The sequence below is a fragment of the Ochotona curzoniae genome, unplaced genomic scaffold, assembly GCF_017591425.1.
Source record: "Ochotona curzoniae isolate NIBS_2020 unplaced genomic scaffold, NIBS_Ocur_1.0 scaffold_3208, whole genome shotgun sequence".
Lineage (NCBI taxonomy): Eukaryota > Metazoa > Chordata > Mammalia > Lagomorpha > Ochotonidae > Ochotona > Ochotona curzoniae.
The window spans coordinates 10,598,845-10,611,263 of NW_024467106.1; the positions used below are offsets into that span (position 1 = coordinate 10,598,845).

General features: G+C 43.0%; 1 protein-coding gene across 2 annotated transcripts in view; it reads left to right on the forward strand.

Moving 5' to 3' along the window:
• Positions 1 to 11,031, forward strand: part of C5 (complement C5) — a 71,136-nt gene extending 60,105 nt beyond the window's left edge. For both annotated transcript variants that reach the window (XM_040963134.1, XM_040963133.1), the window contains 8 exons: positions 1,388 to 1,490; positions 1,811 to 1,885; positions 2,003 to 2,108; positions 3,160 to 3,243; positions 5,071 to 5,160; positions 7,810 to 7,893; positions 9,762 to 9,900; positions 10,497 to 11,031. In XM_040963134.1, coding sequence (XP_040819068.1) covers positions 1,388 to 1,490; positions 1,811 to 1,885; positions 2,003 to 2,108; positions 3,160 to 3,243; positions 5,071 to 5,160; positions 7,810 to 7,893; positions 9,762 to 9,900; positions 10,497 to 10,635 — 820 coding nt within the window. In that variant the 3' untranslated portion in view covers positions 10,636 to 11,031. The remainder of the gene's footprint in view (positions 1 to 1,387; positions 1,491 to 1,810; positions 1,886 to 2,002; positions 2,109 to 3,159; positions 3,244 to 5,070; positions 5,161 to 7,809; positions 7,894 to 9,761; positions 9,901 to 10,496) is intronic.
• Positions 11,032 to 12,419: the final 1,388 nt, after the last annotated feature.

A 12,419-nucleotide genomic window follows, 5' to 3' on the forward strand; every position in this document is an offset into this window, starting at 1 on the left:
TTCCTTTCACCCTGCCCGCTCTCCCAAGCTCCGCTGTCGCACATGCAGCTGCCTCTTCAGGCAGCCTGAAGCGAGGCTGGAACCTGACACTTGCAGGGAAGTAACTTTACACTGTTCCCCCAGCTCCGCCACCAGACTGCCCTTGCTGTGTGTCCTCCAGCCATGCTGGATGGTAGCACCAAGCCTCTCCCAAGACCACAGCCTTAGAATCCTACAGACAGACTTGAAACACTTCTTCAGAGCTCACTTCACACAACAGAAAATGAGCCTAGAGAGGGGGTTTGATTTGCGGAAATCTGTGGGCAGAACTGGGATAAAACCCAAGTTTTCTGATTTCTCCCTTCAGTGTTATTTTCTCTCCTTCTGTCCCTTCTGCCTTTCTCCTTAGCCTCCCAGACAGAAGACAGTCCTTGAGCATGATCTTTTAAATAAACGATTATGGGAGGTTTTGAAAATGGAGGAAAGAGAGGGACAGACAGAAGAGAGATCATCATAATCTCATTACTGAGTGGTTTTACAGTTTGCAGCTAATTTTCTCCTTTGAATGTACTCCACTAACAAAAGAATTAAAGCAAGAAGTGAGACAAGGATTCTTTCACATATGCATGAAGCAGACGCAGTCACCTGGAATACACGCCTTCCTCACATCCCAGCTTCCCCAGCTGGTCCACTCGTGGGGGACTCCTGTCTTCCAGCCATGGAGTGGCCCTTTGATGCCATTGATCCAGTGAGGAAAGAGGATAGATGACTGGAAGATTCCTTGTAACTCTCAAAGTCAGGGATTCTAACCCACACAGTATCCACAGTGCATACATGGAGACCCCAACTGTGAAAAATTAAAGTCTGCTAAGGAGTAGTGCAGCAGGGGTCATTTCTTTGAGAATATTATCTGCTGGCCCGGTGCAGAAGCCTAGTGGCTAAATCCTTGTCTTGCATTCGCTGGGATCCCATGTGGGTGCCAGTTTGTGTCCCAGCTGCTCCACTTCCCATCCAGCTCCCTGCTTGTGGCCTGGGAAGGCAGTGGAGGACGGCCCAAAGCCTTGGGACCCTGTACCTGCATGGGAGACGTGGAAGAGGCTCCTGGCTCCTGGCTTCAAATCCACTCTGCTCTGATCATTGTGGCCATTTGGGAAGTAGCCCAGCAGACAAAGGATCTTTCTCTCTGTCTCTCCTGTCTGTATATCTCCGTTTCCCATAAAAACATAAAATAAATCTTATCTACCAAAAAGCTCATTGAAATGTGTTTTATAAAAAACCTATGAGTGTTCAAAGTCTTTTTTTTTTTTGGTACCAAAAGTAGACCTATCTTTCAAGTGCATATCCCATCAGCTTCTTGAAGTGCCCATGTGTCTGTTTATTCCACGCCCTAACCTCTGACTTCTCTTAGCTACAAGGCCAACAAGGAAGATTCGCCATCTGGATCCTCCCACGCAGTAATGGACATCTCTTTGCCCACTGGAATCAGCGCCAATCAAGATGACTTAAGAGCTGTACGTGTTTCTTTTAGCATTGTTTTGAGCACTCTCGATTTTACAGACACATTTCTTTCATTTTAATATGCTACTTCCATAGAATCACCCAGAATACACTTTCCAAAACAACGGTCTCCCTAAGTCTTGATTTATCAGAGCCAAGTGTGGAAGCACACGTCTCCGTGTTCTGAAACTGAACATGCAGTTCATGTGCTCAGACTTTGCAAGAAGAGGAGCTGCTGTTCAACTTCCTTGTTGTTTCACATCCCATCAACAGGTGAATGTGTTTAAACAAAAAGCTAAAGATGTTAAAATTGAGTGTTTCTTTCTTCCTTCAGCTTGTGGAAGGGGTAGATCAACTATTAACTGACTACCAAATCAAAGATGGACATGTGATCCTGCAAGTGAATTCAGTAAGCTTTCCATTCTGCCAGTTTCCCCTTATCATCACTATTTAAAATGTATAGGCTAAAATCTCCTGAACATCTTCTCTCCCATAATCGCCTTACATTCTTGCATTTGTCTGACAGATTCCTTCCAGTGATTTTCTTTGTGTCCGATTCCGGATATTTGAACTTTTTCAAGTTGGATATTTGAGTCCTGCGACTTTTACAGTATATGAATATCACAGGCCAGGTAACCAATGCTACTATAAAAATTTTTTTGGAAGACTACTGTGAATTTTTTACAGAAATTTTAGACCCACTAGAGTCCTGGAAATGTCATATATTGTCTCTTGGAAGAACTCATTCTTAGAAGTCTCCACTAGAACATTCAAGAGCTACTATTATACACAAACTACTTGGTGGCATTAAACAAATCATTTCACCTGTCTTCGATTTCTTCCTTTTTCAAAATAACTGGATTTGATTGCCCCCAACTTTTAAACTTCTTTGTCTTGGGTTTATCTGTGGTATCACTTTTATACTCATTACAGCTCTTACTTTTTTTTAGAGAAGAAATCCATGTACCCTTCTATCTCTCTGTTCCTCCCACCACTGCGTCTATCAAATTCCAGTTCTTACACTTTGAAGGTAGCTCTGTTAGAGCAGATTTCACATTGTGGTATGATTGGCTTATATATCTTTCTCACCAAACCCAAGTAGAATGTTTGCATTCTTATGTCCCTAGTATCTAACAGTGTCAGGCACATATCTGTAATAATGTAAACACAGAAATGTTTATTAAGGAAGTGATCTCACATTTCACTATTAGCCAATTATGTGAGTGTTGAGTGGTTAAAGAGCTTATTGGTTTATAGGCTAGATGACTATCTTGGGCAGTTCTTAGAAAATTCTTAAAAATAAACCAAACTGATGACATCATTCATTCTAGTTTTATTTCTGAAATCACAAAGAATAATGATTAGCCCTTTCATCCAACCTAAACAATTACAATTATTTAAATAACATGACTTATTTTCTTCTGATTCATGGAACTATAGAATTTTTTTCAGTCTAAGAAATGAATGTTGAGTGGGTAAATTGCAAGCAGTGAACTTAGCTAGTATGAGGAGATCTTTTTGAAGGTAAAGGAACCATTGTTCATATTTTAAGCTCTGCGGTCCTTAGTCATAAGAAGAAATGTTTGGAATAGGTGGCTTCTGTGATCCCAAGTTACAGAGGAATCAGTATGTCTGTCAGGTATCTACAAACTGCTTCTCTTAACCATGTTTTTATTGCCACAGATAAACACTGCACCATGTTTTACAGTACTTCTTACTCCAAATTCCAGAGAATCTGTGAAGGAGCAATGTGCAAGTGTGTGGAAGGTAAAAGTTCATTCAGCATATTTAAACTGCATGATGTGAAGGCGGACAGGGGCAGACATTTGGCAAACATGTTGTCCCTTGGGACAACCACACCCAGTGTCAGCTTTCTGCTAGTGTGCAACCTAGATGCCGGTGGGTAATGGCTCAAACGTGGGTCTTTGTCACCCACATGGGAGACCCAAGTTGAGTTCCAGGCTCGTGGCTTCATCTGGCCAACCGTGCTGTTGTGAGTGGGGAGTGAACCAGCTAATGGAAGATTCATTCTTCTCTCTCTCTCTCTCTTTCTCTCCGTCTCCCTGTCTCTCCCTTCCTCTCTCTTCCTCTCCCTTCCTCTCCCTCTCCTCCTGCCTTTAAAATTAAGTATTAATTTTACTTTTAAAACATGTGAACCTCATGCTTATTTAAAGCAGCCACTCATAAATCAAAGGTCTTCTGAGAAAGCTGCTCAGAAGTAGCAATGTAGGGGCCATTGGTCTGCCCTACACAGTGTTAGGCCACCACCACACAGGTTAGGCCATCACTGGTTACAATATTCCATATCAGAGTGCCAATATGCACCTTGAATGCTGTGCCTCCTGTAAGTACATCAGAAAAGGCAGCAGATGACAGCCCAAGGTGGGAGACCCAGGCAAAGTTCCTGGCTCCTTGCTTCAGCCTGGCTCTGCCACTGGATTTGCAGTTGTTTGAGAAATAAGCCAACAGATCAAAAATTTCTATCTCTCTGTGATTCTGTCTTTCAAATAAACAAAATAAACCTTTCTTTCATAATTAGAAATTTAATCTCAGTTGATTGAAAGTTAGTAATTCCTTACGTTTGGTAAAGCTGCTTCTCCATCACTCCTGAACCAGTTGGATGATAACGTGCAGGGGCAGACACCATCCGGTGGCCAGTGGACATCAGAGGGATGACACGATATGAAGTTCTTATAACCTTTTTTTTTTTTCTAAATGATAGGAACCTAACCTAAGAACTGGAGGTCCAGGGCTAAACTACATCTCTTCTGTCTTTCTCCTTATTTTTCTCAGTTTATGTGATGCTCTGCTTTTTGGCCAGTTGCATTCGGTTTTCTGTGAGCTAAAGACAGACTTCTTGGCCAAGGAGTAAATCTAGACCTCAGGAAAGGTGAAAAAGCTAACTCTGTGTATGGCTGGTTGGTTTGGTTTGGATTTTTTCCAAAATTGTAAACAACTACACACATCCTAGGTACACATACAATCCTATATCCACAAATCTAATTTGTCATTGTAGATCTTTCGACTGACTTTTTTTCCTTTTTAAAATTGTTATTTATTGATTTAGAAAGAGTTGCAGAGAGAGACAGGAGAGACACAGAGAAATCTTGCATTTACTGATTCTCTCCCTGATGGCTACAATGCCCAAGAGCTTCATCAGGGTCTCCCACATGGGTGTCAGGGGTCCAGCGTCATTAGCAGGAAGCTGGATTGGCAGTGGAGTGGCAGGGACATGAATCAGTACCCATATAGGATGCCAACATGTCAGACTGCAACTTCGTGTGCTATGCCACAACGTTAGCCCCTCAATGGACTTTTGATTATACTCAAGGTAAAAAAATTTCCCCCTTAAAGAGCTGAAGGTGAACCGCCATGCAGTCTAAGCATTGCATTCAGGATCTTCTGGGGGTTTGTTCATTTGGCTTTGGCTTTGTGCCATGTTCTGCTTTGATGGAGGAGAAAGTGGACAGGTGTTAGGAAACTGACATTTGTAAGGTTATGTTGGATTATCTCAGCGGAAACAGCATTTACTCCCAAAGAGAACATCTGCTTCTTTGTATTAATCTTACTTTCATCATTTTTCCACAAATCCAGCTGACTGTGGGCAAATGAAAGAAGAATTGGATCTGACAATCTCTGCAAATACTAGAAGAGAAACAGCATGTAAACCTGAGATTGCATATGGTGAGTTCTAAAGTTCACTATAGTTCCTTTACATGTGGAATCTTACGAATACATGCTCAGTTAGAAAGGCCGAAACCTCACACAGTGACTGCATGGCTGCAGCCTCCCACTCACTCCCCTTGAAGGCACATGCCACCAATTTTCAGCATTAACATACAAAATTACTTATTCTCCAGCCAAGAAATGATTGAATTAAAGTTCATGAAAGTGATATACACACCCAGAAAAGGCACTGTTCTCTAAAAAATCCTTTTGAATTACAGTTATTGAACCATATTCACAGTATACTTAAGAAAAAAAATTTATTTTAGGGCCCCGTACAATGACTCAATGGCTAAATCCTCACCTTGCAAGCACTGGAATCCCATATGTGTTCTGGTTCGTGTCCCAGCTGCTCTGCTTCTTATCCAGCTCCCTGCTTATGATGTGAGAAAGCAATAGAGGATGGTCCAAAGCCCATGGGCCCTTGTGCCCACATAGGGGACCCAGAGGAGGCAAATCAGCTCAGCTCTGGCCATTGCAACCATTTGGGTAGTGAACCAGCAGATGAAAGATCTTCCTGTCTCTCCTTCTGTCTATGAATTTGATCTTCATTTCCAATAAAAACAACTATATCTTTTTAGCAGTTCTGTGGCCATCAGTTGCTGGAGCAGGAACAGAGGCAGCAGTAGTCTCAGGATTTGGCATTTTTACAAATGTGGTCCAGCAATCCTCCAAAGGCTTTGTCGCATGCCTAACTATGTGTGAGAACCTTCCCTTTAAAGAAGACCCGCTGATTCGGAGTCTCAGAGACGAGCCTCTTCCCTGGGACCCTGACGGCCAGGTTGCCAGTCACTGCAGAATGAGGTCATCTGTCTGCTCCCCACAGTGTTTGTTAGTCCTTCCTGGATTAGTTTTAGAAAAAGAGCATAGTGTGTACTGTCTCAGGTCCTTTTCTGCTTTGAACATTTGAAGGGGTTATTTATAAAAATGAACTACAGCTGATACCACGCTTCATGTTTCTCAGCCCGTCTCATGCCCTGTTTCCCACTAGTCGGGTAAGAACCCTGTGAGCAAGCAGAGCATATACTGATTGACCTGGGAGGGAGGCTCCAGGGAGAGGCAGTGCTGCTCTCAAGGGCGTGCCAGAAGAAACACAAGTAGAGGGGCATATCCTGTCCTCTGGAATGATCCCCTTCATCATCTACCAGTTCTCTTAATGGGAATACAGCCATCAGAGTCACTTTCCTATGATGTGTGGTATTTCCTTTTAACTCCATCTTGATTTTTTTTTTTAAATCCAAAAAAGCTGCCTGAATCGGCCAAGATTTTAACAATATATGTGAAAGGGAGGTGTTGGATGTAGCAGTTAAGATGCTTGGGACACGCATGTCCCCTTGTCAAAGTGGTTGGCTCCCAGTCCCAGTCCCACTCAGCTGCTTACTAACATGCACCCTGGGAAGGCAGCAGTGGTGTCTCAAGTATGTGGGACATCTGGAATGAGTTCCAGGCTGGTGGTTTCAGCCTGACCCAGCCCCTCCAGCTGATAAAGACATCTGGGGAGTGAAGCAGTGGGTGCAAGATATTGCTCAACTGCTCTCTTCCCCTTCCCCCCACCATTTCAGATAAACAATATAAAATATACCAGGACTTGAAGAGAATACAAATTCATATTGTTTTAACAAACAGTATTTCCATCAAGTTATTTCTTCACTGTTTAAACTGTCAGGAAACTATCTTAACACAGAATAAATGGGTCTGGATTTATTGTACTACTTTCAAGATTTGCTCAGCTTTTTCTGAAGACTTCAGTCTGTTGCAGGAAGAATAAAATGGAAACAAAACAGTTTCCTTTTTCTACTCATGCCTACATGGTAACTATATTGCCCTGTTCACCGTAAGAACTTACAAATCTGAAATTCATGATGTTTCTCAACCATTTTAAGCCACTAATTTGCATCGCCTCTGCTTCTGCCAGTCTATATTTGGAATAGACTCCTAGACTAGAAGGATCTGAAAAATGGACAAACCTTTTAGGTTATTTTTTTTGGACCCCATCAAAAGCAAACTAAAGGAGATCTTTTCTGAGGTCACATGGACCTATCAAGCTATTTGTCCCAGAGCTGAGGTCAAACCCACTGTGCGTCACTCATTACTGAATGAAGCATAAACAAGCGGGAATGGCTCATGTCAAACATAGCTAACAATCCAAGCAAGGGTGAATAAGAAAACAGAATCCTAGTATTAAAAAAAAAAGTTAGACGCCAGTGGAGACGTGGGGGGGTAAGCAAGGATACAGGAAGGCTCTTATGGCAGGTCTCCTCTGTGGCCATGTGCAGGGCAAGGAAGAGGATCTTGCAAGGACCCCAAAGATATGACTCCATTACCCTTAAAGAATCAGCAAAGGCTTCTTGTTTATCTGCTTTACGTGCTTTTGTTAAGTTACCATGGCCCTTATCAGCCTGCTCTATAGCAGCGGTCAGAGCTGATGGTTGATTCGAGGGATTGAACCAGGCTGAGGCCATGGGGTACAGCTTTCTAAAAAGGCGTAAGAATAGCCTGCCAAGCTTTGGTTATCATTTGTTTGACAAATTCTGGCTCCTACTAGATATGGCATTGTGACATTAATCATGAATTCATTTTTGCTTTTTTATTTTTTTAAAAAAACAGCGTATAAAGTGAGTGTCACATCCATCACTGAAGAAAATGCTTTCATGAGGTACACAGCAACCCTTCTGGATGTCTACAAGACTGGTGAGAAACCATTCGTCTGTTCATTCTCCCGTCTGACAAATACGGAGTAGTTACCGTGTGCCAGGCATTGCATTAGACACAAAGGCTGCAGCTTGAAGAAACCAGAGTTTTTATTACTGTGTTTTACTGCAAGAAGCTGTTTTGTGGTGTCATCTTCCTGGGGTGCCATGGATGTGCTCACATTTCCTTTATTTGAACCTTAGTTGCCATTCTGGTGGGTAAGTGGTTAACACTTGAATCTTTCCACAGTCCAACTTTGAGCACCAGTTGCATACAATATTCATATCACAAGCAGTAATAAGTCATTCCTTTTTTTTTACTGGAATAATATATCACTCTTCATTCCTGAAATACAAAGCATTTATCCAGACCAAGTCTCTTATCAAAAGACATTCCAGAGTCTTGGGAATTCTGTACAAGTTCGGATGACTCCCAAGCCACAGAACTTGAGCAGTGTCATTTCCTCTTTGTACTGGATAGTCGGAAGAGTAATTTTTTATATTTAAAATCCAGAGTTAATACATTTTTTGCATACTTTATCTTCACACTTGAGGTGTTCATTTTAAATGCTTATTTCAAATTTCGAGTTTATATACAAATCAAAATGCTGTAATCTACCACCTATACAAAAATGCTGCACCGTTATAGTAAACCAAGAGTAGGTAGTTTGAGTATAAAAATAGCCTGGCATTTCCCCTGAGGCCCGGGTGCTTGGAGAGGATGAGGAGCTAGGTGAGAACAGATTAGTAATTACTGAAGCTGGGCTACTTACTCTGTCTCCTGAATATATTGGAAATATTCCATCAACAAAAGTTTTTATAAACAGTAAGACCCGTACCACCACACAACCTCCTATGCCATTGGCTGAATTGGCAGATGGTGCTGGAAACACTGGTCAGAGACATTGCTACAACAGGAAGCTACGTCATTGGGACTATGTGTGAGAAAATGAGCTTGACCTAATATGCATATTCTAGAATTTATATTACTAAGCAGGGTGTACCACTTACACACCTATGATTATATACACTTTAGCAACAAGTTCAAATGGTCTTTAGAATTCAGCAGACAATTGTTCAGCAATAAGTCAGACACAGCCTGGCAGTCTCACATAGACAGGTGGTATAAGATGGCACAATAAAAACTCAGATATAAAAGAAGTAAAGGTAAGACAGCTGCAAATGACAAAGAGCTTCAAGGCATGTCTGTCGGACCCTGTAAGAAAAGAAGATGGCTGCACAGGTGGCTGGAATTTACCAGGTCAGCGGAGGGGAGAGTGCGTCTGTGTAGGGGGACCAGCTTCATGGCTACCCTCTCCCTTCCCTGGGTTTTGAGCTTTTTCTGAACTTTCCTTTCATCTTTTTCTACTTGTCAACTACCAAATACCTTTACATTTTGCTAAATAACATGAAAAACAGTAGTGCCCTGTTCTTGCTGGGTTATTTTAATTCTGCAAAAGTTATTACTCTTGCATCATTTACATAATTCTCACTATGTCCTAATTACTTTTTAGATATTCATCATTTACTCTTACAGCAGTTCTACAAGGTAGATTTTATTGTGTCAATTTTTCCAGAAAAATACTGAATACTTAATATTGGCTGGTGTGGGAACTGAGCCCTTGTACAATGAGCATATATCATGTACCCAGAGCAATTCAGCTGGGGGTGAGCCCAAATAGTCTGTCTTAACTCTACAGAAACATAGAAAAACAGAGATATGAAGTCCCACACCTTCCCTGGAGAGCTATGTCTGCTCTCCAGTAGCCACTGGCCTCTCAGTCACCGTGAGGAAGCAGACAACTTGAGAGGCTTGACAACTGTGACATCAAGACTTGCATGTCCTAATCTTACTCCTGTCTGTCTCAGGGGAAGCCGTTGCTCAGAAAGGCTCTGAAATCACATTCATTAAAAAGACAACCTGTGCAAATGCTGACCTGGTAAAAGGAAGACAGTATTTGCTTATGGGGAAGGAAGCCCTGCGGATAAAATACAATTTCAATATCAAGTAAGTCAATATTCTGCAGCCTCTGATCCTCCCTCCCAAGCTGAGCATAGTTTACTATTAAATACTTTGTATGCTTTTTATGGACCTTGCTGTTGACCAACAAGCTGTTAGGGACATAAGTGAAATGAGTCTAAGAGTTATTTAAAGCCATCACATCGCTACTGAGGACATTGCTCCTGATAAAGCAACGTAGGTGAGTGACTGTACCAGGCAAAGAATCCAGCCAGCCAATCCCACCCGCCTAGCCACCACACTGGATTCCCCAGCATGCACTCAGGGTCCTGTGGCTGTTCAGAGGAGAATGTTTATGTATACATTTTATGGTCTTGTCTATTTCCGAAACACAAACATTGCCATCAGAGTCATCCTTAGTAGTTTTGGGTGAGATGCCCCATGCATCCTAGTAGTTTGATAATCCAACCCCCAAGGGTTTATGAACTTTCCCTAGCTGATGCAGAAGAGTTTGGCCAAAGCCTTACCCTTAGATACCTGCCACAGCGGGGGAGGGGGCAGGGAGCCTTCCAAGGAGGCCACATACAGCTTTCTCTATGTGTGGCCAGCATCACAAACGCTTTGTTCTCATCTTTTCCTGCTAGGTACATCTACCCATTAGATTCCTCCACCTGGATTGAGTATTGGCCTACAGACACAGCATGTCCGTCATGTCCAACGTTTTTGGCTACCTTGGAAGAGTTCTCTGAAGACATCTTCTTAAATGGCTGTGAAAATGCCTGAAGGTGGTCGGCTGCAGGCAGGTTTCACTTCAGAGACTCCTAATGCTGAAGCCCCATTGTTGTAAACAGCCACAGCTGGTCTCACTTGACAATCTCACTATACTTAGAATTAGGGGCACTAGGTTTTTATTAGAGAATGACTTTAAAAACTTTGACTCTCAGAAGAATATGGCTTAGGGCAGGGAGGTGAGGGACATGAAGATGGAGACTGCAAGGTTATTGGGCACTAGGAGCCATAACCCGGAACAGCTCCTAAAACCTCCCATTCGGGAATGTTTGCTGGGGCTGGGATCACTGCCGCATTGAAATGCCGCATCCCACCCAAAGCATAGCCTTTGCTTGAAAGAAAATACCAAGAAGACAAAACACATCATTAAAACCTGACTTTGCTTTGAGGATTTGCTAAATGGCATGTTGTTTTCTGCTAGCTCAGCTTCAGTCACCCCAAGACAGCCAAATGGAGAAAACAGTAGAGAACCTTTGCTCTAACATAGCCAACCCTGGGGCCCTTAGCGAAACTGAGGGTGTCGGAGAATGTCTCTCCTCCCTGCCGTCCCCAGCCCCGGACCCTATGGCCCTCTCACACCCAGACTTGCGATCCCGCTGGCCCTTCCTCTCCCTCCCAGCACAGATTTGTTTCTCCAGGAACTTGCCAGTATTTCCTCCACCAGAAGACAGGCCTCCAAGCAGCAGCCCGCACCCCCCCCCCAGAAGGATCCCAAGGCAATGAACTGAGTAAAACAGCAGCAGTGCCTGAAATGAACCCCCTTCTGAAGAATCTGCATTGTACCAGTGAGGGGGACCGCTGCAAGACTGTGCTTCACAAGTAACACAAAGATTTCCCACTTCCAGGAACTAAAGAGTTTAACATCAGAGCACACAATGTGGGCACTGCTTTGGTCAACATGACCACCATGTCTAAGATGCCCAAACTCTGTGCCAATGAGGGATGAAGAGGCACCTCTGAAGCAAGTTGCCAGGTCTCCTGTCACCTTTTGCTGAGTGCAGGGTGGAGGGAACTGCATGTGAGGCAGGAGAAGCTCTGAGCATCTGGGCTGTCTTCTCCATGAACATGACTATAAATAGGTCAGGTCACAATGGCCCAGCTATCCCCCAGTGTCAAGTTCAAGGCAAGTACACTCACTTCCTATTTCTCAGAAAATTACTCTGAATCATTAAGTCTTCTCCAGCCTTTGTTTCCTCCAAATCCTGTAATGTTAATTTACTCAGCAACATCCAAATACATATTGGTCATAGTAAGCACTTGGTTCCAAAATCACTTAGATTCCAACTCAGGAAGACATGGCAATGACAAAGAAATAACATAAGAATTGACTTTGCATATTAGAAGGTTATAGTTACAGGAAACATTAAACCAGGATACGAGAGACCGGAATTGGCCAGGGAAGAGCCATGGTTTCAAATACAATGGTCAAGTCAGGGCAGACTTCATTGGGAATGTGATACCTGAGCAGTAACTGGACAGATGTAGAGTGAGCCACATAACTAGCTGGAGAAGGAGTGTTCCACACACACACTCCAGGGTATCTGGCGCCAAGCAAAGAGCGGGAGAATTCTGGTGTGTGTTAGGAATGACAAGGAGGCTGAGGGAGCAGGTGCAGATGCTGCAGACAAACGGAAATGGCTTCAGCTTTACTTGGAAGGGAGCAAGGAGCCTTCGCAAGAGTTAAAGAGAACAGTGACATGGCCTTTGGTACTTTCTTAAAGAATGATTCCATGCTGAAAATAGACAAAGGTGGAAGGAAGGAAATGAGTTAGGAAGCT